At 58.3% G+C, this 21018-nt stretch overlaps 4 protein-coding genes across 8 annotated transcripts; 2 read left to right on the top strand and 2 right to left on the bottom strand.

The window, feature by feature from the left end:
- Positions 1 to 1931: 1931 nt before the first annotated feature.
- On the bottom strand, positions 1932 to 4964 carry LOC114070105. 4 transcript variants are annotated; one of them, XM_027907325.1, is made up of 8 exons: positions 4477 to 4964; positions 4286 to 4360; positions 4092 to 4169; positions 3086 to 3139; positions 2968 to 3003; positions 2836 to 2880; positions 2499 to 2654; positions 1932 to 2406 (listed from the first exon to the last, which is right to left on the bottom strand). In XM_027907325.1, the coding sequence occupies exons 1-8, from the start codon at positions 4811 to 4813 to the stop codon at positions 2069 to 2071; spliced, it is 1119 nt and encodes a 372-aa protein (XP_027763126.1). In that variant the 5' UTR covers positions 4814 to 4964; the 3' UTR covers positions 1932 to 2068. The 4 variants fall into 4 exon arrangements, with proteins under 4 accessions (XP_027763126.1, XP_027763133.1, XP_027763142.1 ...); XM_027907332.1 differs by lacking the exon at positions 2499 to 2654; XM_027907341.1 differs by lacking the exons at positions 4092 to 4169; positions 4286 to 4360; positions 4477 to 4964 and adding an exon at positions 3335 to 4007.
- A 1303-nt stretch (positions 4965 to 6267) lies between these two features.
- On the top strand, positions 6268 to 9722 carry LOC114070093 (killer cell lectin-like receptor subfamily G member 1). 2 transcript variants are annotated; one of them, XM_027907303.1, is made up of 6 exons: positions 6268 to 6585; positions 7039 to 7149; positions 7647 to 7730; positions 8386 to 8534; positions 8788 to 8891; positions 9388 to 9722. In XM_027907303.1, the coding sequence occupies exons 1-6, from the start codon at positions 6498 to 6500 to the stop codon at positions 9581 to 9583; spliced, it is 732 nt and encodes a 243-aa protein (XP_027763104.1). In that variant the 5' UTR covers positions 6268 to 6497; the 3' UTR covers positions 9584 to 9722. The 2 variants fall into 2 exon arrangements, with proteins under 2 accessions (XP_027763104.1, XP_027763113.1); XM_027907312.1 differs by lacking the exon at positions 7039 to 7149.
- Positions 9723 to 12183: 2461 nt separating this feature from the next.
- Positions 12184 to 14978, bottom strand: LOC114069703 (B-cell differentiation antigen CD72-like). The gene is made up of 6 exons (XM_027906677.1): positions 14806 to 14978; positions 14594 to 14695; positions 13435 to 13749; positions 13157 to 13305; positions 12840 to 12937; positions 12184 to 12521 (listed from the first exon to the last, which is right to left on the bottom strand). Exons 1-6 carry the CDS (start codon positions 14930 to 14932, stop codon positions 12377 to 12379), a joined length of 936 nt encoding a protein of 311 aa, XP_027762478.1. The 5' UTR covers positions 14933 to 14978; the 3' UTR covers positions 12184 to 12376.
- A 1588-nt stretch (positions 14979 to 16566) lies between these two features.
- Positions 16567 to 20333, top strand: CD72 (CD72 molecule). The gene is made up of 8 exons (XM_027906663.1): positions 16567 to 16651; positions 16731 to 16820; positions 17028 to 17114; positions 17644 to 17958; positions 18207 to 18355; positions 18686 to 18837; positions 19762 to 19929; positions 20251 to 20333. Exons 1-7 carry the CDS (start codon positions 16567 to 16569, stop codon positions 19898 to 19900), a joined length of 1017 nt encoding a protein of 338 aa, XP_027762464.1. The 3' UTR covers positions 19901 to 19929; positions 20251 to 20333.
- Positions 20334 to 21018: the final 685 nt, after the last annotated feature.

The following is a 21018-nucleotide window of genomic DNA, read 5'->3' as shown; positions in this document are numbered from 1 at the left end:
CCCTTTGCACTCCTTGCACCCCTCACTGCACCTCTCACTGAACCCTCACTGCATCCCCCTCAGCAGTCCCTCTGCACCGCTCCCTGCACCCCTCCCTGCACACTCATCTAATCCTCTGGGATCCCGGTACCACACCCTACTGTCTCCCACCTGCACCTCTGGTGCCATCCTATGTACTCCTGACCTGCAGCCCCCAGAACACCCCCCACAGGCCCTGCTGCAAACCCACCCTCCCCTGCAGCCAGCCCCCCACTGCACCCCATCCCGGAGCCCCCCATCACGGCCCTTCACCTCCTGGCAGGAACAGCCTGCCCCACTGGCCCAGCACCCTAGGGCTGAGGGAATGGGGCTTGGCGTCCCAAGGCTGGAGGAAGCAGGCTGTAACCTCAAGTGGGGAGCACGGCAGAACGGCAGGGAGCAAGCCACGGTGACAGGGGTTTCAGTGGGGTGCTAGGGGTGACAGCAGGGTGATGGGGAGCTCAGTGGGACGGTGGGAAGCACAGCAGGGTAATCAGTGGAATGATGGGGAACACAGCAAAGTAAGGGGGAGCATGGGCAACCACAGTTCAAAGGTGCCTCTCCCATCTTGCATCCTCACCGATGCAAGTGGCAGAGCTCAGGAAGGGAGATGCCACCTGTCTCCTATCTTTGCCCACCCTGACGGGTCCCAAAGAGAGAAATTCTGGGCAGAGCTATTTGCAGGCAGCCATGAGGCGTGGGGCAGGAGCTGCTGGCCAGCAGCCAGCTGCTTTCCGCTCCTGCTTGGAAGCACAGAGGATGTTTTGTGTGCAGCGGTGGGAGCACCCTCCCCACCAGGGCTGGCTCCACTCCTGGCAGCCCCCACAGGCCCCAGCTCCCTGCCCACTGCATCACAAGGCCAGGGTGCCCCCACAGCACGCCGCTGTCTCTGACCCAGGGTGCATAGCTGGTGTGGGAGGAGGGACAATGAGTTTTCCCAGCACTGCTCACCCACGCTTCTCCCTTGCCAGATGACACCTGGACTGTGACGTTGTTGCTCACTGGTGCTGTGGCACCCACTGGCCCCCACCCACCTCACTTGTAGACCATGCTCCTGACCCCTCTCCATGCCTTGGCCACAGGTCGGGTGCTCCAGCTGGCTGGTGTGTGCATCTGGACGATGTGAGGTGCCCTGGCAAGCTGCTTGCCCAGCTTCCTGGCACGGGCCAGCCACTATATGGCGTCCCTCCTCTTCTAGCAGAAGCGGCAGGCCACCTATCAGCCCTCCAGCAAGCTGCATGGCAGGAACTACTGTCCTGACATCTACCTGCCCTACATCACCAGAGTCAACCACTTTCTCTCCCTGGATGGGGCAAAGAGATTCTGGAGTCAGCACATCTCTCCACCCCCTTGGAGCATGTGCACAAACCGGTGAAGATGGTGGGGAGTTGGGGCAGGAGACAGTGGCCCTCTTGCCAAGCACCACAAGCCACGGCATGTCTGCAACTACTGTCACCTGATGGTGACCCACGTACTGAAGCAGGAGGATCCCTCCTGGAGGAGGGCCTCACTGCCGCATGTGGGAAGCCTGCAGCACTGGCTGGAAGTGGCGTGCCCAGGACCCGGAGAACAGGGGACTATGATTGCTGCACACACTGCCCCCGCAGCACCAGTGCCGCCCAGCATCGCCCACTCTCCCTTGGAGAGGGATGCACCCTGGCAATGTGGCCTTCCTGCCCTCCAGTCCTGGAGGCCCCACTCTGCTCCACAGCCCAGCAGCACGCTCCCCAGGCAGAGGGGTCCTGCCTGCCCCACGTGCTGCTGGAAGGCGCAGATAAAGCACATCTGCCCCACAGTGTTTGGCTTGGGAGTTTCTGAGGCTGTAAATAGCCAAGTTCCCCTCCTGTTCATCTTGAAAGTGAGAAGGGGAACATCCCCAAGAGAGGGGGAAAGAATTGGTCAATTGTCATCACTGGTAGAAAAGCTATTTTTAATTTTATTAAATGTCTCTCTTCTATAAACTTTCAAAATATCTGGAACCTTTGCTATACAGATTTGTGCCGTGGCTGTGCAGCAAAGCTGTTGCTCCTGGGGCCGGTAATGGTGGCACTCATGGCAGGGTGCAACCAGTGGCAGGGGACAGCTGAGCCTCCTCTTTGCAGTCTGGGGAGGTGTGGAGAGTGCCAGGGGAGCAGGGCTTTCCAGGGCCACCCTCAAAAAGGGGCACATGGGGGATGTAGTGGCCAAGGGGGCCAGGGTGGGTCTGTGGCCGGAGCAGGAGCTGGTGCAGGGTCTCACCCACCTGCACGAGGCTGTGGGAGAGGAACTGGAGGTGGGAGACTGTGTCGCTGGCCAGGCGCTCCAGTAGTGCCTGCTGCTGCTGTGACGTCTGCAGGATCTGCACCAGTAGTTGCTGGACGTTCTGGAGCAAGCCTGCCACACCGGGCCCTGCAGTGAGAGAGGGGTCAGTGGCAGCAAAGCCTCACCATGGCTCTGAGAGCTCCCTGTGAGCCTTTTGGAATGCTGCAGCGAGGACCCACCATGAAGGCTTGTATCTGATGCATCTTCACCTGCTGCCGGCTGCTCCCTCATGGCAGCTGTCCCTTGGGAACCTGAGGCTGCGAGAGCCACTGGCAGCATTTGGTTTCCTCTTCCTATCCCCAGGGACGTCTCACCAGGAAAATGTGCCATGACAGCTTGGCATGGAGGAAACAACCAGAGTGATGGAGGCACCCAAAGCCCACGCTCAGCTTGACCCCACACAGAGACCTGGAAGGGCACTGCCTCTGGGAGCCCAGGCCCTGCATTCCTGCTGGCAGGACAGGGCAGAGCTGTCCCCTGGACCAGGAGAACTTGCTCAAAGCAGCAGACACTTACCAGCTCTTTCCTCTGTTCCTTCCTGCTTCGGGTCAGTGTGACAGCCTGGAACGAGAGCAGATACAGCCTGTGAGCTGCAGCCACATCCTGCCCCAGGGTGCACAATCACAGTAGCCAGGATGCAGTACTCACCCAGGAGGGAGACAAGAGGGAAGCAGCAACTGGTGTCTGCAACGAGAACCAAATCAGACCCTGCTTGTGGGGGCTTTACTGGGCTTTACTGGGCTGAGAAGGGCAAGGAAAGCCTTACGTGGCATGGTGGGGGGTGTGAGTGGCACTTCAACGATGTGTTCCCCACGAGCTGCTGGGAGAAAGCAGAGAGGAGAGATACGCCATCTGACAGGACTTGCCAGGGGATCACCACCAGCCTGGGGATCACCAGTCTGCTTGGCTTGCCCCGGCCAGCCCCACAGCCCAACGTGCCTTAGCCACAGCTCCACAGTGCCCTGCAGGGCCCCAAAGCATTTCAGAGCTAGGTACAAAACCAGGAGTCACTCACCCACCACTGCAATGCAGCCTCCTCTGGGCTGGAAGGCAGCAGTGGCGGAGCAGCGTGCAGCAACGCTACACAACAGACTAGGACTGGAAGTGAAGGAGAATCCCACATCCACTTGAAACTGCAGGGGGAATTTAGGGAGACAGAAGGCAGTTACCCAGCGTGGAAGGCTGGCCGGGGCACCCACGCAAATCTGACTCAGGGATGTATCCTGCATCACCTCAGTGCCAAAATCCCTGGAGGGGCTGCAAGATATGTCCCTGAGTGGGCTGCAGAGCATGGGAGCTGCAGGCACCTCTGGCCCTCAGACACAGTCCTAACTCATCTGAAGACCTATGTTGTTACTGGGGAAGGGGGGAGCCAGGATCTGCCAAAGGAAGGGGAGTCACATGCCCTGCAGTGCCACACAGCCAGAAGAGACCCCTGGGCTGTACCGAGGCCACTGCCCCTTATAGACCTTGTGCCCCACAATCTGCCGTGGGGTGGCCAGCAGCCTTGCCATGCCCTCAGGCTGGGTCAGAGCTGGAGTCCCCTTCCTGCCCTGATCCCAGCCATCACCTCATGCTCTGGGCCTGGTTTAACCTCTGGCTGAAGCCTCTGGAGCAGGAAGTCTCAATGCTCCCATCACTGAGCATCCCTGCTGAGGGACACGTGATGGATCCTCTGATCCCCTAAGCCCCCCCTCCTCATCATGCTGGCCTGGGCTTGTGCTGGAGCTGTGGCCGTGCAGCTTGGTGCAGCAGGGCAGGCTGGTACTTACGGCTCTCTGGCTCATTCTTTGCACACTGCAGCGGCGGGGACAGCAGCATGCCTGGGGCGTCACTGCTAACATCGTGCTCTGCAGAAGGAGGTGAAGGGGGTGCAGAAAAGAACTTCAATAACTGAGTGATGAGGGGCGCCTGCCACCCCACAGCGAGGACAAGCCCCACTCCGGCTGACTGAGCGCACAGGTACCTGGTGGCTCTGGCGAGGATGAGGAGCGAGAGGCAAGGGCTGACCTGCGCTTCCTGGAGGGCAGATTCACCAGCTCTAGAGGAAGAGAAAGACCACCAACATACCGTGGGTGCCCGTGCAGCATCAGTGCTCCCCAGGCAACCCACATCTAGCCACCCTTCTAAGCCCACATGCCCGTCCCTGGCATCCACCTGGCATCCTCCGCTCGCCAAAGACAGGCCGCCCGGCCGCCTTCCAGATACTCTTCATGGCCCGGTAGTGCTGGGGCAGCCGGGAAGAGTGGTGTCCTGCCCTCCGGCGCGTCTCCCGCTCCGAGTGGAAAGTCTGCTTGAGCACCTTCCACTTGGAGCGGCACTGGGCCACGCTGCGCTCGTAGCCGGCCTCCGCCAGACCCCGGGAGATCTCCCGCCAAAGCGCCTCGTTGGGTCGCGACGTGGAGGCCATGAGTAGGGCGGCCTCTCCCGAGGTCTCCACCAGCGACAGGAGTTTGCTGACCTCCGCCTGCGTCCAGGTTCGCCTGCGGGGCATCCTGCCGGGGTGGCGGGGAGCGGCGGGGCAACGCTCGGCCCCGGGCCGGGATCAGCCCGGGGCTCGGCCGTGCGCTCCCGAGGGCGCACCGGGAGGATGCCCCGCCGGGGCGGCACCGGGAGAGCCGTCGGGAGCCAAACCGGGAGCCTCCCCGGGGAGCCGCACGGGGAACCGCCGGGGATCGCGCCGGGGACCGGGCACCGCTGGTCCCACCCCCAGCCGCAGCCGCACCGACCACCCCTGCGCCGCACCGGGAGCCGCGCCGGGAGCTGCCGGGAGTCGCATCGAGCATGTGCGGCCCCGGGAGGAGCCGCTGGGAAACGTAGTCCGGATGAGCCATCCCAGCCCCAGCGTAACCCGGCAGCTCGGAACCGGGGTCGTTGTCCGTCCCCGGGGGGCCAGGGATGGACATCGCGGCAGATCGGAAGGCCTAGGGGAGAGGAAGGAGCACCCCAACCCTCCGCTTTCCACGGTTGAGAGATGCAGTTGCAGCCCCATTAAAAAAAAAAAAAAAAAAAAAGGCAGCAGAAACCACTTGTAAGCAAATATCCCGTGGCCTTGCTGCTTGGAGAGAGAGGTGCATGGGGAAGCGTCCTGCACCCCAAGGCAGACCAGACTAAGAGAGTTGGGGTTGTTGAGTTTTGAGAAGAGAAGGCTCTCGGGAAAACTTATAGCACCTTTCTAATACATGGAGGCCTACAAGAGAGCTGAAGAGGGACATTTTATAAGGGTATGTAGTGACAGGGCAAGGGGGAATGGCTTCAAACTGACAGAGGGCAGGTTTAGATCAGATACTAGTCATTGAATCAGAATATCCTGAAGTGGAAGGAACACACTGGGATGATCAAATTCCAACTTGTGGCCCTGCAAAGGACACCCCAAGAGTCACACCACATACCTGAGAGTAAAGTCCAAACACGTCTTGGACTCTGTCATGCTTGGTGCTGTGACCACTTCCCTGGGGAGCCTGTTTCTGTGTCCAGCCACCCTCTGGGTGAACAGCCTGTTCCTGATATCCATCTTAGACCTCTCCTGACATGGCTTTATGCCGTTCCCTCAGGTCCTGTCCCTGGTCATCAGAGAGGAGGGATCAGTGCCTGCCCCTCTGCTGTGCCTCGTGAGGAAGCTGTAGACTGGTCTCCCCTCATTCTCCACCAGGCTGAACAAACCAAGAGACCTCAGCTGCTCCTTGTATGGCTTTCCCTCTTTTAGGAAGAAATTCTTCACTGTGAGGGTGGTGAGACATTGGCACAGGTTGCCCAGAGAAGCTGTGAATGCCCCATCCCTAGAAATGTTCAAGGCCAGGCTGGATGGGGCTCTAAGCAACCTGGTCTACTGGAAAGTTTCTCTGCCCATAGCAGGGAAGGTTGGAACAAGATGATCTTTAGGGTCCTTTACAACCCAAATCATTCTGTGACTCCATGAAATGGCTGCCCAACTCTGCCCTGGAGTTAGCAGCCACCCCCATCACCTGCTACCCCAAAACCAGGGCCACAGGGTTCCCTCTTGCTGGAAAGCCTGGGTGTCAGCCTCAGCAGGGCTCCCCCTTGTTCCAAGTGTCTGTCAGCCCCATGACGCCCCCAGGGCTGTGTCCCAGGTGGTGCCTCTGGGGACCCCACCAGGAAGTGACACTTTCCATTTTGCATCACACCCGTCTGACAAAGTGTCTGGGAGAGGGTTGCTGATGTCCCTGTGGAGTGCAGAGCAAGAGATCAAAGCAGGGATGGAAGAGAGGGTCACATACGCTGATCTGCGCTTTCCCCCCACACCAGGTAATGGCGCGGTGGTCCCTGTCCCTGGCTCCCCAGCTCTCTCAGCAGATTCCCTGCCCTCCTGCAGACCCTTGGCCTCCCAGACCTGTTCCCCTCACTTTCTGTGTGTCCTCTCCCAAACAGCTCCTCTCCAGCTTCCTTGCAGACTGCCTACTCTCAGGTTGGGGGGCAGGAGTGGCTCAAGGTCACGGGATGCCCACTGTACCCCAGTGCCACAGCACACACAGGCAGTCCCTGCTCTGCTCTTCCTCTACTATGCAAAGTGCTGTCTGCAGGCAAACAACTTTTAGGAGAGTCAGGCTGCTGCAAATGGGCTCTCTCCCACTTTTCCTGGGCTCCCTTGCTGCCTCCTGACATCCTGCTTGGGGTTCCCAGACCTTTCCTGGTTGGAAGTTACCCACTGCTCACACCAAGCCCCCACTGGGTCTAGGTTAAATTAAATCCTTTTCTCAGGTCCTCAGCAGCCGGTGCGCCTGCCCTGGTGCTGGGCAGCCCTCATCCTGGGTCTCCTCTCCCTGATGCTTCTGCTGGCACAAATCATCCTCGTCAGCTTGAGCTTCCACTGTGAGTACCTGCCTGCCTGTGCCCGGATCTCTGGGGCTGGGGTCCTGCAGTTAGGGCCGGCACCACAGGGCTTTGTACCAACAGACAGAGGTGCAGCTTCCCCAAGGAGCTGGGCCCTCCTGCTTGGGGTGAGTGCTATGAGGGTTCTGGGGCAAAAAAGAAAATTGGTGAGGCGAGACATCGCCTACGTGGCTGGGAAAAATAGTTGATGGGACAGCGTGGGCTTGGGGAAGGCAATCACATGGCATTGAAAAGAGAGCAGGAAGGAAAGCAGTGACACTGAAACCAAAAGGCAGCAGCACTTTCCCCGAAAGCCTGTGTTGTGTTGAGCTCCCAAGCACAGCAAAACCCACAAAGGCCTTGCCTGGCTTGGCGTACCCAAAGCAGGAGATGCCCTCACCCACAGCCATGGGGCTGTCCCATGGGAGAGGACACTGGGTGCTGCTGGGAGCAGGAGCTCAGAGTTGCTGGGACACCCCTGTGCTCCTCTTTTGTAGATTTGGTACAACAGCAGGTGAGCTGCCCCCACGATCTCTGGAGCACGGAGGAGAGCCCCAGCTATGGGCAACAGACACTGCAAGGTAAAAAGGCCTGGTGAGCTCCTGGACAAGGTTTGGAGAGGGCCTGGCTGCTTCTTTCAAGCAGCAGGATCTGTCCATGCTCCAGGACAGTCTCCCCAACCCAAATATTCCTTCACCCTTGCTGCCTATCCCTGGCTCATAGCATAGAGAGCTGCCCCAGCACTGTTGGGCAAGCTGAATGCTGGGAACCTTTGGAAGAGATGACCTCGGCATGGTTCAGCATTGCCTGGACATGCCACCAGCACAAGGCTCATGGATGCCACCAGCATCTGTGTGCCAGATGGCATCAGGTTCTCTTTTTGACCATCTCTGGTGCAGCTGAAATCTTGACTCAGTTCCCAGCACTTGGGAAATTATGTTTGTATTGCTTTTGCAAAACTGGAGCTCCCCTCCCTGCCCAGTGCCAGCATCTCCTTCTCCCCAGGGAGCTCGATCTCATCAGGGTCTCCTTCTGGGAAGCTGAGGCTGGAAGATGGGAGCCGAGCTCCTGAATAAGGGCAAGGGGGGGGTGGTCTCCGTGGGGTAGCCCAAGGAGCATGCTGGGTGGGTGGGTACCCAGTGACTGCCCATTGTCACTCTCCTGCCCCTTGGGCCGGGGGCTGGTGGCAGCCCCTGCCAGTTGCCCAGCCCCAGCTGCTGTGTTTCTGGTGTGCAGCGCAATGCCAGTTTTGCCCGGTCGGCTGGCTCTGGGATGCAGGGCACTGCTACTACTTCTCATCTGCCAAAAAGGCCTGGGAGAAAAGCAGAGAGGACTGCTGCTCCAGAGGGGGACAGCTGGTCACCATCCAAGACAACGCTACCCTGGTGAGTGCACCCAGCCTGCCCTGTCCAGCTCCCTGCAAGCATCATGCTGTGCTGGTGACCACCTCAAGGTCCCTCAGCAGCCACCTACCCATCAGCAGCACTGTCTCAGCTCCCTGGCTCTGGCCCCTGTGCCCAAATCCTAGCTAAGCCTCCAGGCCTCCAGGCAGGGAGCGGGAAATGCTGTGCCGTCACTGATCGTGGGTGGGGCTGGGCGTCCCCCCAGGGAGCTCACATGGATCCTCTCCTGTGCTAGGCTTTCCTGATGCGCACAGCCAACATGGAGGTCTTCCATGTGGGGCTGAAGAAGGATGGCTACGTGTCTGACTGGAAGTGGCTGGATGGCACCATGTTGAAGGGGTAAGGCTGTCAGCTTGTCCCCAGCCAGGGCTGCTGAGGGTCCAGCAGCAGGGCTCAGGGAGGTGACAGGGGGACACTGTCATGCAGGGATGTGCTCCATATTTTGGCCGCCTCTTGTCTCCCCAGGGCTTCACTGGGGCATTTTAGGGAAGAGAAGATAGGGAAGAGAGGCCTGGCCCTGGTGCCCATACTCTGCCTGGGTGAGGGACTGGAGGGGTCTCCCAAAGGCAGGTTCTCAGATTTTGGTTGGTGCAGTTGATGCTGAGCCCTGACAGGAGGGACCTGGGTGTCCCATGTGCCTGATGGGGCTGGGAACATCAGAACATGTGGGATTTGGGACATAAATGGGAAGAGGCAGTGGACTGTGCTCCATGGGGAGGGTGAGCTTTGCCCACAGCATCCCTGTGCCATCTCTGGTCCCTGGCTGGAGGAGTTGCTGATGGGACAACCCCAGTTCTTCCTGCCCATCCTATCTCAGTGCACTTTCTCCCCACAGAATCTTCCCAATCCATGGCTACACTAGGTCTTACCAGGCCTGTGGCAGGGTGTCAGGCTTGGGGCTGTTGAGTGGTCTGTGCTCAGAACCTCTTGGATGGGTCTGCAAGCAGAGTGCAGCCACCCTGCAGTGGCTCCAGTCCTCGCCTCCTGCCTTCGTCTGGGGGAACACCACCTACAGCTGTGTGAGGCCCTGATGGCCGTGGGAACCTCCAGCCTGTCCCGCCACCATATTCCCTGCTGAATCCAGTTCATGGGCATTCGCAGGCACTGCTGACTCCTGGCTCAGACCTCTTTACCTCCCTGTAACTGCATTTTGCCAATAAACTCTGCCAATAACTGTGTCTGGCTTTGGGGAATGACAGTGGTGTGATGGAGGTGCATCCTCCAGCTCATTGACTCAGTTGCATCAATGAAAAGCGGGAAATAGCATCTGCTGCACTGTTCCAGGAGCCAGCATTCAGCCAGCAGCAATCCAAGCATCCTCATGGCCTCGTGGCAGCGTGAGGCAGCTCCTCTGCAGGCTTGGGCAGGTCCCCTGAAAGCTCTGGGCTTTCTGATTTTGGTGGCTGCCTGGTGTTTCTGCTTCTTGGGACACGCAGCTGAGAGGTGACCCTTTGCTTCCCCATCGCATGGAGGACTTGGAATGGGCAGCAGCTTATCTGCTGGTCCTGCCCAGTCTGAGGAGGTTCCAGCAAGTGCCTTCAATTTGCTTTGATTCTGGATGATGTCTGAGAGCCTGAAAGGTCTGATGGGGCTTGAGTTGAAGGTATTTGATTCCAGGGGCTGCTATGGTTTCAATACAGACCTCCTGGGTTCCCCCAGCAGCCTGGATCTCTGGCACGAACATCCCTGGGATTCTCCCTGGCATATTCAGAGGACCAAGCCCTCACAAGTCAGTGCATCCTGTGTGCTGATCAGGGGCTGGGAGGGAAGAGAGGATGCATGGGGCAGTGTAGCCCTGCTGTGGCCAGTACACATGGGCTTGGGCTCCTCACAGCTTGGGGGCACAGACGCAGAGCATGCAGCCCAGAGTGGAGTTGATTCACCCCCCACACCCCAAAGCTGGAGCATCCTCATAAATAAAACCACTTCTTGCAAATAAAGCAACTGCTTCTGCTTTTCTGCATATGAAGAAGTGTCTCCATCCTGCATAGTCTTAGCCACAGTCTGCTACCTGACCACAGTGGAGTAGAACAGGACTGGGTTCCTGGACTGCTGCTGCCCAGCTGCCTGCATGGCCCAGCGTGTGGTCTATGCTGATCTAAAGTTTCGTGAGGTCCCTGCTCACTGCCTCTACCTTCCCTGAGGTTCCCCAGCACCATGAGAGTGCTGGGCTGGGGGCAGGTGTCTCTCCTCTGGACTTGCTCCAACAGGTGCTGGGGACCCCAGAGCTGGATGCAGTGCTCCAGATAGGGTCTCACTGGAGCAGAGCAGAGGGGCAAAATCCCCTCCCTCACCTGCTTTGGATGCAGCCCAGGACAGGATTGGTTTTCTGGGCTGTGAGTGCACATGACCAGGTCATATCCAGCCTCTCACCCACCAGCACCCTCAAGTCCCTCTCAGCAGGGCTGCTCTTGATCTGTTCACCCCACAGCCTGTTGGTACTGGGGGTTGCCCTGACCCAAGTGCAACATCTTGCACTTGGTCTTGTTAAACCTCATGATGTTCCCATGGGCCCACTCCTTGAGCTTGTCCAGGTCCCTCTGGATGGCATCGGGTGCCTCAGACATGTCCACTGCAGCTCTCAGCTGGGTGTTACCTGCAGGATTGCTGAGGGTGCACTCGATCCCCCTGTTCACGTCGTTGATGAAAGCAGTAAGTAGCATTGGTACCAATATGGATCCCCAAGGGACACCACTGGTCACCAATGCCCACATCAGGACACAGAGCCATTGGCCACTATCTTCTGGATGGAACTGTTCCGCCAATTTCTTATCCACTAAACAGTCCACCCATTGAATCCATTTCTCTCCAGTTTAGAGGAGGACTGTGTCAGAGGCTTTGCATAAGTCGAGATAGAAGACATCTGAAGCCCTTCCCTGTTCACCCCATCCCCCTCCCTGCCTGGGTCCTGGACAGGGCTGTCTTATCACCCTGTTTGGCAGCTCAGGTTCCACCATGATCTTAGAGACCTTCCCCCTATGGTGCCAGGGTCCCCTTTTTCCAGTGATCCCAAGTCTCCTCGGTACTTCCCTCTCTCTTCCACTGTCTTAAGGCTCAAACCCATTTCCTCAGGGCACCTCCCATTTGCCTTCCATGTTCTCAGGTATCTTCACTGAACCTCCATTTCCTCCCATGGTCTCAGGGTTCCTGCATTCACCCCCATGATCTCAGTGCTCTTCATTGCACCCTTTTTTCTCCCATGGTTTCAGGGTTTCCTTATTCAACTTCCATGTTCTCAAGGCTCCCCAGAGGTTTCCCATCTCCCATATGGCCTCAGGACTTCCCAGCAGTTTCTCATGCTAATGGCACCACTGCCTGCACTCTTCCCAGGCAAGACCCAGCCCAAAGCCCTGGGCAGGTGATGGAGGCAGAAAAAAGGGTGAGATCAAAGCTGTTAATGCCAAGAGAAGGGACAGGCTGTAAATCCACAGGAGTCCCCAAAATGTACGGGTTGAGGGACACCAATGTGTCATCCCCCAGCTCCAAGAAAATGCAAATGGCAGATCCTGCACATCTCTCCCCTGGCAGCCTTGGGGAAGCACAGAAGGTGGGAGATGGGCTTTGCACTGGAAACCCGAGTCACTGCAGAGTGTGCTGGCCAGGGCACACAGGAACACACAGAGGCACAGTGCAAGGTGGTGTAATAGGTGTATACATGAGTGTGAGAGAGTGGAATAAGGTCTCTTTTCCAGCCTTTAAAATACAGACCCTCTTTCCCAGCGCTTTGTAACACAGTTGAGGCAATGTGTGCACAAGGGACAGAGTCTCGGGGTGCACCTCCAGCTCCTGTCCCCAAGTCCAGAGATGGAGTAGAGTGTCAGCAGTCAGACCTTGGCCAGGAGAGGAGGTTGGGTCTCAGATGTGCTGCTCAGCTTTGGGGATTTCTCACAGATCCAATTAAAGCGACGCCATGAGCATGATGACGGAAATGTGATTTTTCCATTTTCTATTGCCGTGCAGAATGCTCTCCTAGGAAAGAGAGCACATCTCAGAGCAGCAGTGATAACATCCTTGCTATGGACCCCACTTCCCATAGGTCTCAGTGCTGCTGGGGCAGGCAATGTGCCTGGCACTGGGACTAGTCTGAGGAAGGGTTACATTCTTCCTCCCAGTTTTCTGCTCTGCCACTTGGAAATCCAGCAGTAAATTCCACAGCTGAGCTCTGCCTTGACACCCTTCCCATGGGGGACCACCACTCCCTTTCCTGGGGGATGTAACAGGGTCAAAATAGCACCTTTCTGGCATGGCAAAAGGGCAGGTGCTTGTGTGCAGCACTCTTGTACTTACAAAGTTTGACTGCTGTCCTGCCATTTAGAAGCCGTCTTTGTGCCATAAAAAGTGCTTGGTCCAATCCAGTACTGTTCGTCAGACTCCTGCACAAAATGCTGGGGGAAGAGAAGCTGTCAACCACCTGCTTTGTGACCAGCACTTTCCTGGTGCCCAGGAGCCCCAGGGTCAGCTGTGCTCCTCCTCCCAGGCTGCCAGGATGGAAACCTGGGGCTCATGGTGCTGCCCCAGCACCTCCACAGATACTGCTGCTCCTGCCCCCCAGGACACTGCCCAGTCCCACCCTCCTAGGGTACCACAATCCCCCTGCTCTGTACCGGCACTGTCAGTCGTGACCAGCCATCTGGGATCAGCAGTTGAGCGGATTTCTGTTTGCAGTCATTTATGCTGTCCTGCCAGTTCAACTTCTGCACAGAGATGAAGAGACACTTGCTCCTGTAGAGCACCCAGCCTGAGGGGCAGCATTCTGGGGGGAGGGCATAGGTCAGACACTTGTCCTCCCATGGATGCTCGGGGGGCTCAGCCCGGCCGAGATCAACCCCCGCATCTGCCCAACAGCAACACTGCCTGTGCCCCAACCCCACCACAACTCTACCTGTATTCACACAGGCGTACAGGCTGCGCACAGTGCGCTCGCTGTTGTTGAGCTTCCCCTGCACCTCCTGCATCTCCTTCTCCACCTTGACCAGGACTCCCCTGACGTGCTCCAGCTCGGTGTTCTGGCTCTCCAGCTCCTGCTGGCTGATGTTGCCCTCATGCCATGCTCGCTGCAGCTCTGCTCTGGCCCACGCCAGCTCCAGCTGTGCCTGCTCCAGGCTCTGCTCCCGAGCGCTCAGCTCCTGTGACAGGCGGCCCTGCTCGGCTGCATGGTCACGGGAGGCGTCCTGCAGGCTACGGGTGACCTGCCAGTCTGGGGACAGGGCAGTGAGCTGAGACACAGGCATGGGGCAGCCCAGGCATGGGACTTGCAAAGGAGAGTGGGATAGGAGTGCCTGGCTGTGGGTAGAGAATGTCCCGGGGGTGTCAGTGAGAAGGGAAAGGAAGCCCCAATGGTGGCAGATGAGGGGAGACAATGCGAGGCAGTAGGAGGCAATGGGAGACAGGGAGAAGGCAAGGGGAGACAATGAGAAGTTTAGTGGGAGGTAGTGAAAGGGATTGGAAAGGCAATAGGAAGTGGTGGAAAGGCAGTGGGAAGGCAGTGGGAGAGAGTGGGAGGCTGTGGGAGGCAATAAGAAGGCAAGGAGAGTGAGTGAGAAAATGCGAATGCAGCAGGAGGCAGTGGGAATGCAATGGGAGGCAGTGGGAAGGCAGTCAGAAGGCAGTGGGAAGACAGCAGGAGGTAATGGGAAGCAATAACATGGAGTGAGAGGCAGTGGGGGGGGACTGGGAAGCTGTGGGAGGCAGTGGCAGGCAATGGGAGGTAGTGGGAAGACAGTGGGAGGCAATGGGAAGCAGCGGAAGGGCATGGGAGGCAGTGGCAGGGATTGGAAGGTAGTGATAAGGCAGAGGCAAGACAATGGGAGGCAGTGGGAAAACAGTGGGAGGCAATGGGAGGGAGTGGGAGGGAGTGGGAAGGTAGTGGGAGGCAGCTCACATAGCCATGCAAGAGGCAGCAACCAGCCCTGGACCCCCAGCCTCAGGCATGCCTCATCCCTGATAAACCCCCTGCAGCTTGTCCCTGGCCCAGCCCAACACCTGCTCCCAGTGTCCCCCTCCCAGCTGCCCCCTACCCCATGGCCGTCACCCCAACTCACAGCAAGCCCCCAGGGCCACGATGGTCACCATCAGCAGCAGGAGCAGGACCAGGCTGGCTGGCAGCAGAGCTTTGGGGATGTGCCATCGCCGGGGCGAGTGCCCTGCAAAAATGAGCACCCCCAGGCATCATTCTGTGGCCCCCCCTGCCATCAGCCGGCACCCACCCCACGTCGGGGCATCCCCGCAGCAGTGGCTGTGTCCGTGTTCCCACCTGGGCTGGGCGCTGCCATCACTGGCCCTGGCAGCACGTTCTCATAGGGGCTGTCGTCCTCGTTGGGGACCATGGATGGGGACCCCTCAGCAAACTTCAGGTCAGCATAGACCACATTCTGGGCCATGCCCAGGCTTCCCCGAAAGCCCTGAGGGTGCTGCTCTGCTGCAGAGAAAAAGTGCAGCTGGTTTCTGCGGAAGCAGAAGTGTGTGGAGGTGTGGTAGATGGGAAAGTACAACCACAGCACTGGAGCCCTGCCATTGGCCCAGCACCACCATCCTATTTCATTCCACCCCCCGAAACTGCTCAGGGTCCCCTGGGATAGCAGTGGGGGGTGCAGCACAGCTCAGAGCTGGGGCACTGGGCAGAGCCTATGGAGAATTGATTTAGTTCCCTTAGGGCAGGGGGAGAGCAGGGCTGGCTTATGGGTGGGAACAGGTGGCTTTGGTGCTGACCCCATCCAGGATGGAGTTTCCCTCTTCTCTGTGCTTTGCTCCAGAATCTGAGCATCGCTGCTGCGCCGAAATGTTTGCCCTAATGCCTAAAAGGGATTTCCACATTGCAGCATGAGCTTTCACTTCTCCTCTCATCATAGCCACATGCTCCCACTCTGCCAGCAAGGACACCATGGAAAATCATGTCCCAAACCTCGAAGTGCCATGACAAATGGTCTCATTGCTCTTCCCTTGTACACAGCCTGGTGCTCCCAAGCAGTAGCAGGAATACTGGGCAGTCACCCAGTACATCCCACTGGCCTTTCCCCAGCATGTCCTCCCCAGGCCCGAGCACCTGCATGCCCAGGATATGCTTCATTTTCTTCCAGGAGACTGGGTGGAGGCTGTACAACCCTTGGCTTTCCAAACTTGCCAGCCAAGCTGACTGTGATTTTTGCCTTTCTCCAATAATGAAGGACTTCCCTTGCTCTTGCACAGATGATGGGCAGCAGCCCTGTAATGCTGTGCTCCAACACTGTGCACCTCCAGTCCTGTTCCAAACTGGCTGCATCCAGATATGACCAGCTGGCCCCCAACTCAGTGATCCTTTGGAAACCTGTCTTTCTCTGGATGAAGTTCAGTAGAGATCTCTGGGATGCTGAGAAGCTGGAGGGACCAAGAAGGAGGTGCTGTGAGTGCTGGGATTGTTGTCTTAGGCAGGGAAGGCGAAGTGGATGTCATTGCTCTATACAGCTGTCTGGGAGAGGTTTGGAGCAATGCCAAAGCTTGCTTCTTCTAGAAGGGGAACAGGGAGAGGATGAGAGGCAGTGGCACATGCTGCATAGTGGGGAAATATCCATTCTCAGAGGCTGGGAGAGGAAATCTGTATCTGCGAAGACCTCCAGCCCTGCACAGAGCTTTCCACAGGGCAATGTGCTCCTGTGTTGAGGATTGCCCTGCTCCACCCTTGCTATCCCCTGGCCCAAGGATTTGAGTCCGTCCTTGCTCTGCCATGGCCGTGATCTCAGTCTGTGCTGCTCTGGCCCTGCCATGTGCCCGGGGGGACCAAGTGCACTTTTGGAGCGTGAGAGGGGAGGGGCTGGTATTTCTGGGACCAATGAGAGGGTGCTGATGCCTGTGGCTGTGCCTCACTGGTCCCATCTGCTACAACGCAGAGCGAACTTCTGCTTCTGCAGATGCTGGTTGCACGTCTCCTTTGCACCTCTGAGACACGGCGCAATCACCAGGAGCAGGACCATCCCAGAAAGGCATCCCAAGGGCAGAGTGGGAGCCCGAAGAGCTCAGGGCTTGCCCAGCACTTACCCACATGGCCCAGAGCATGGTTTATGCTGACCTGAGGTTTGCCAAAGTGATGGGGGGCCGGAGCATGGCCAGCCAGGCACTGGAGGCAGGTGAGAGCCCACAGGCCCCGCCACTCTGTCCCTGACATGTCCAACCCCATGGACTCAACTCCCTGCATTCCTCCCACAGCCCTTGGCATGGATGAGGCAGAGAGCCCCTATGAGAACACGCAGCCGGCACTGGCAGGGCAGGATGGGGACGGGGCCCAGCCCAGCACAGGTGAGTACTCAGCTGGAATCCAGGGCACCCAGGGCGTGGGTAGTGGGTGGTGTTTTGGGGTGCTCCCACTCCCATCCTTTAAGAGAGGAGGCACCCACACCGTGCCACCTGTGCCGTCATGCCACCACACCACTGCCTGCAGGCAGTAGGCCCGGGGACTGCCAGGGGTTTTCCAGCTCTCCAGGTGATGTCTGTTGTGTCTTGCAGGCAGCCGGTCCTGGCGGTGGTGCATCCCAGTGGGGCTGCTGGCAACCTGCCTGCTACTGGTGGCCACTGTGGCCCTGGGGGCTTGCTGTGAGTCAGGGGTCTGGGCACATATGGGGTTGGGGGTGGCTGGGGCAAGGAGGCAGCTGGGCTGGGGTGGGTGCCGTGTTTGAGCACGGAGTGAAGAGCGGCATGCCTATGCACACTGCTCATGGCTGAGTCCCTCTTCCCTGTCTGCCACAAGCTGTCCTGTATCCGTCTCACACCATGGGCACCCCCACTGCCTCTCATCACCTGCCTTCCCCACCTTGCTCTCTGTTTCTGTTCCTTTTCCTTCCCACCCTGGCATTGCCCAGCCTCATATTCCTGCACCCTGCCTGCCCCTGCCTTGCTGTATCTGCTCCTACACCCCATCCTGCCCCTGCCCCGCTCTCCCCTCCCATGTCCTGCCCAGCCCTTAACCATACACTTTGCTGCTCTGTCCTTCCTTCCCATCCTTTCCCATTCAACACAGACAACACCCTGCCTTGCCCTGCCCATCCTACCTGCCCTAAACAGGGTCAGTCCCACACCCAGGCTGCCCCATGCCCGTGTCCCAGACCACCCCTTCTGTCCCCAGACTGGCAGGTCACCCACAGCCTGCAGGACGCCTCCCGCGACCATGCAGCCGAGCAGGGCCGCCTGTCACAGGAGCTGAATGCTCGGGAGCAGAGCCTGGAGCAGGCACAGCTGGAGCTGGCCTGGGCCAGAGCAGAGCTGCAGCGAGCGTGGCGCGAGGGTAACATCAGCCAGCGGGAGCTGGAGAGCCGGAACACCGAGCTGGGGCACGTCAAGGGGGTCCTGGTCAAGACAGAGAAGGAGATGCAGGAGGTGCAGGGGAAGCTCAACAACAGCGAGAACACCGTCGCTCTGCTGCGCTCCTGCACAGCTATAGGTAGGGCAATGATGGAGCAGGGAATAGGGTGCCCCAGGTGACTGGCATCCCTCAGCAGGTGTAGTGCCAAGGCACGAGCACTGGCGTTTTTGGTCATGTGATGGGGGCAGGGTGGTCCGAGGCTGAAGCTATGCCTGGAGCAGAGGCTAAGCCTGTGATATGTGCTGGGAAGGTGAGGGGCTGTTCCTGGTTCCCTGCCCAGGGCATCTGTGGCTGAGTAAGCATCTGAGCTGTGCCTCTGCCCGCAGACTGCTGCCCTTCCGGCTGGCTGCTGTATAGGGGCAAGTGCCTCTTCATATCCTCGGAGAAGAAGACATGGGAGGACAGCAGAGATGAGTGTGAGAAAACATATTCTCAGCTCCTAATCACCAAATCCTGGACTCGCTGGACTGTGCCGGTAGGGTGCTGGGGGAGCTGAGGGCAGGAGCTGGTGTATCCAGACCTGGGCTCACCAGATGGGCTAGCACTGTTCCGGGGGCCCCTGTCCTGCCAAAATGTTGGAGGGTGCAAGGCTGATCTCTGGATCACATGGCTGGTGATGGACATGGGGCAAAAAGGCTCTGTTCCTTGGATGCTGCTGGAGCAGGGCACCAGGGCCGCTCAGCTGTCCTGCCCCAAGGAACTCCAGCAGAGGGTCTCCTTCGGGAGATGATCATTCCCTGAAAACACTGCAGTACATAGGTACCATGGAAAAAAATGTGAAAAGGCCCTTTTTCTTCTTCTCCAGACCTTCCTGAAGAATGCAGATATCCCATATTGGATAGGACTGCAGAAGAGCAGCTTCCCCTGGTATGACTATGGCTGGCTGGAGGAAGAGGACCCGGATGGCAAGGGGCCCTCTGATGCCTGGTTCTGGGTGGATGGCTCCCTTTATGAAAGGTACCTGGCAGCACAGCCTCTTGCCAAAACTCCCCAACCCCAGCACGACTTCAGGAACCATTTTAAATCCCACCAGTACCCACTTCTGGGCACAGGCACTGGGAAACAAAGAGCATCAGAGCAGCAGGGGCTGAGGGAAGGTGGGTGCAATGGTGTGATGAGATGCTTAGAGGACATGCAGATGCAAAGCCAAGACTTGGGGGAGTACATGCAGGACATAGGAAGCAGGAGGTAGCAAAAGTGGACGAAAGAAACCACAAGTTTTATTTGGGGTCTAGGCAAGGGGTTTGAGCACCATCTCTATCCCCCACGTGCCTCTTTGATTTCTCCCGGGGGGTGGGGGGGGAATCAAGCCTTCCCACCCACAGAGAGTAGTGGGCTCCTCCCCTCCACGTGCACCCACTTCTCAGCTCGTTGCTGCTTCCTCTTGCAGTGTCTGAGAGCAGTGGGGAGGAACAGACCTGTCTGGCCAGGTGCTGGGTACCCAGCCTCTGCTCACTGCCCACCCTTTCACCTTCAACCTTCACCCCCCAAATGGGGGACTGCACCCAATGCAGACCCACAGCCCAGGGCAGCTCCTCCAGCTGTCCATATGCCCTCAGGGAGGACTGGTCTCTCCCCATCACAAGGAGGAAAAAATGCCCAGCAGTGAGGCTGAGTCAAGCAGGAGGGAGGCTAAGGGGAGTCACAAGCACTGCAAACCCTACTGCAAACCCTTTGTAGAGGCGTTTCCCAGCCTGCTTGAGGAAGGGCAGGGACCTGTCAGTTGAGCCTTCAGCCTGTAAAATCAGTAGGGGAGGAGTGGGGGATCTGCCATCTGACTGTAGCATCCAACCCACCCTGTGCAAGCTACAAGAGGCAATCATCACAGCAGGGCTTGTGGGTAGAAGGTGTCAGTCCCTGATGTGTTGCTTCCTCATCCAGGCCATGGCAGTCAAAGTCAAATGGGTCCTGTGCCATAATAAGCCGTGGAAACATCAAACCTGCCCAGTGTACCGGCCCGAAGGACCTGCACCTCTGGATCTGTGAGAAGGAGGCGGGGCCAAGCTCCCCTTTCAAGTGATGATGGTTTCTGGCCCCAGAACTGCTGTGGTGAGTGTGCCCACGCCAGGTTCTGCCGAGCCTAGGGTGCATGAGGCCCGTGGGGTATGTATGGAGGAAAGCAGGGACACTGTGTCGCTGCCTGGGGCACGTTGGCTCCCTCCCTTGGAGCCTGCCTCCATCCCCTTGCTGCCATGGGACCCCTTGGTCTGTGGTAGTTCAAGAGGACTCCCTGAAGCTGTGGCTCAGCAAAGGGGCAAGATAAGGGAAAACCCTTTGCAAGATGCCTTTCCATCCCAGTTGCACATCTTGAAGGCTGGGTGTCATCTCACCTTCACTCTTACTCTCACCCTCCTCTGCCTTCACTTGCAGCACCTGCACCCTGCACTGCCTCTCCTCCAGCCTTGCTACATTCCAGCCCGGGATATCCCATCCATTCAAGCAAACTACTTCCCTCTCACAGACCGCTGACCCCCCAGCTGCCCAGGTCCTTCTCAGGGATGCCCAGTGATGCCTGGGGTTTGTGCTTCAGCAGAGCAGTGTGGGCCCCACAGCCCGGCCCCACACCCGCACGGGACATGCTGGGTCTTCCTGGCAACAAGAAGGTCTGGTGGGCGATGGGGAGCCTGGACCGGGACACAAGTGGAGCAAGCCCTGATACTCAACGCTGCAGCCACGCCGCATCCCCAGAGTGGAGCGAGGTGCGGTGCTGGCATGCAAGGAGCGGGACCCAGGGACGCCACAGCCCCACCCCCAGCCAGTCCCCTCCCTGCGACACGCATTTGCTACCCGACCCCGTCGGAGGGGCAGCTTGGCTACAGCTTTCAGGCAACCCCGCGCTCAAAAGGCTCGGCAAAGCCTCGGCGCCCAAGGAGCGAGGCTGAGCACGCACTGGCCGGCGCCTGCGCTGGCTGTTGGGGATTTTTCCTGCGCTAATTAGGAAGTAGAGCAGTGACCTTTAGGGTTGTTACGGTGTGATTGTGTGTTTCAAAAGCAACTCAGGCACTTGCAGCAGACTGATGCTTTGTGAGACAACTCATCAGGACTTTAAATAGTTACTACGCACGTGCACATGTGAAGATTAAGCAAAGCAGCCCTGATGTAATGCTGCAGCCAGGTGAGAGCAGAGGAAGTCCTGTT

The sequence above is a fragment of the Empidonax traillii genome, unplaced genomic scaffold (genome assembly GCF_003031625.1).
Source record: "Empidonax traillii isolate 1590-97213 ecotype Southwest subspecies unplaced genomic scaffold, ASM303162v1 scaffold26:size2357266, whole genome shotgun sequence".
NCBI lineage: Eukaryota > Metazoa > Chordata > Aves > Passeriformes > Tyrannidae > Empidonax > Empidonax traillii.
This window is presented reverse-complemented; position numbering and strand designations above follow the sequence as displayed.

Coding starts and splice junctions, on each gene's coding strand:
- LOC114069703 (XM_027906677.1), bottom strand. CDS start 14,932: ATGGCCCAGAATGTGGTCTATGCTGACCTGAAGTTTGCTGAGGGGTCC. Junction 12,938..13,156: donor GGTCACGACTGACAGTGCCG/GTACAGAGCAGG, acceptor CTCTTCCCCCAG/CATTTTGTGCAGGAGTCTGA. Junction 12,522..12,839: donor CAGGACAGCAGTCAAACTTT/GTAAGTACAAGA, acceptor TCTCTTTCCTAG/GAGAGCATTCTGCACGGCAA.
- LOC114070093 (XM_027907303.1), top strand. CDS start 6,498: ATGTCCCTGTGGAGTGCAGAGCAAGAGATCAAAGCAGGGATGGAAGAG. Junction 7,731..8,385: donor TGGGCAACAGACACTGCAAG/GTAAAAAGGCCT, acceptor TCTGGTGTGCAG/CGCAATGCCAGTTTTGCCCG. Junction 8,535..8,787: donor TCCAAGACAACGCTACCCTG/GTGAGTGCACCC, acceptor CTCCTGTGCTAG/GCTTTCCTGATGCGCACAGC.
- CD72 (XM_027906663.1), top strand. CDS start 16,567: ATGGCCCAGAGCATGGTTTATGCTGACCTGAGGTTTGCCAAAGTGATG. Junction 17,959..18,206: donor GCGCTCCTGCACAGCTATAG/GTAGGGCAATGA, acceptor CTCTGCCCGCAG/ACTGCTGCCCTTCCGGCTGG. Junction 18,356..18,685: donor GGACTCGCTGGACTGTGCCG/GTAGGGTGCTGG, acceptor CTTCTTCTCCAG/ACCTTCCTGAAGAATGCAGA.
- LOC114070105 (XM_027907325.1), bottom strand. CDS start 4,813: ATGCCCCGCAGGCGAACCTGGACGCAGGCGGAGGTCAGCAAACTCCTG. Junction 4,170..4,285: donor ATCCTCGCCAGAGCCACCAG/GTACCTGTGCGC, acceptor CTCCTTCTGCAG/AGCACGATGTTAGCAGTGAC. Junction 2,407..2,498: donor ATCAGATACAAGCCTTCATG/GTGGGTCCTCGC, acceptor CTCTCACTGCAG/GGCCCGGTGTGGCAGGCTTG.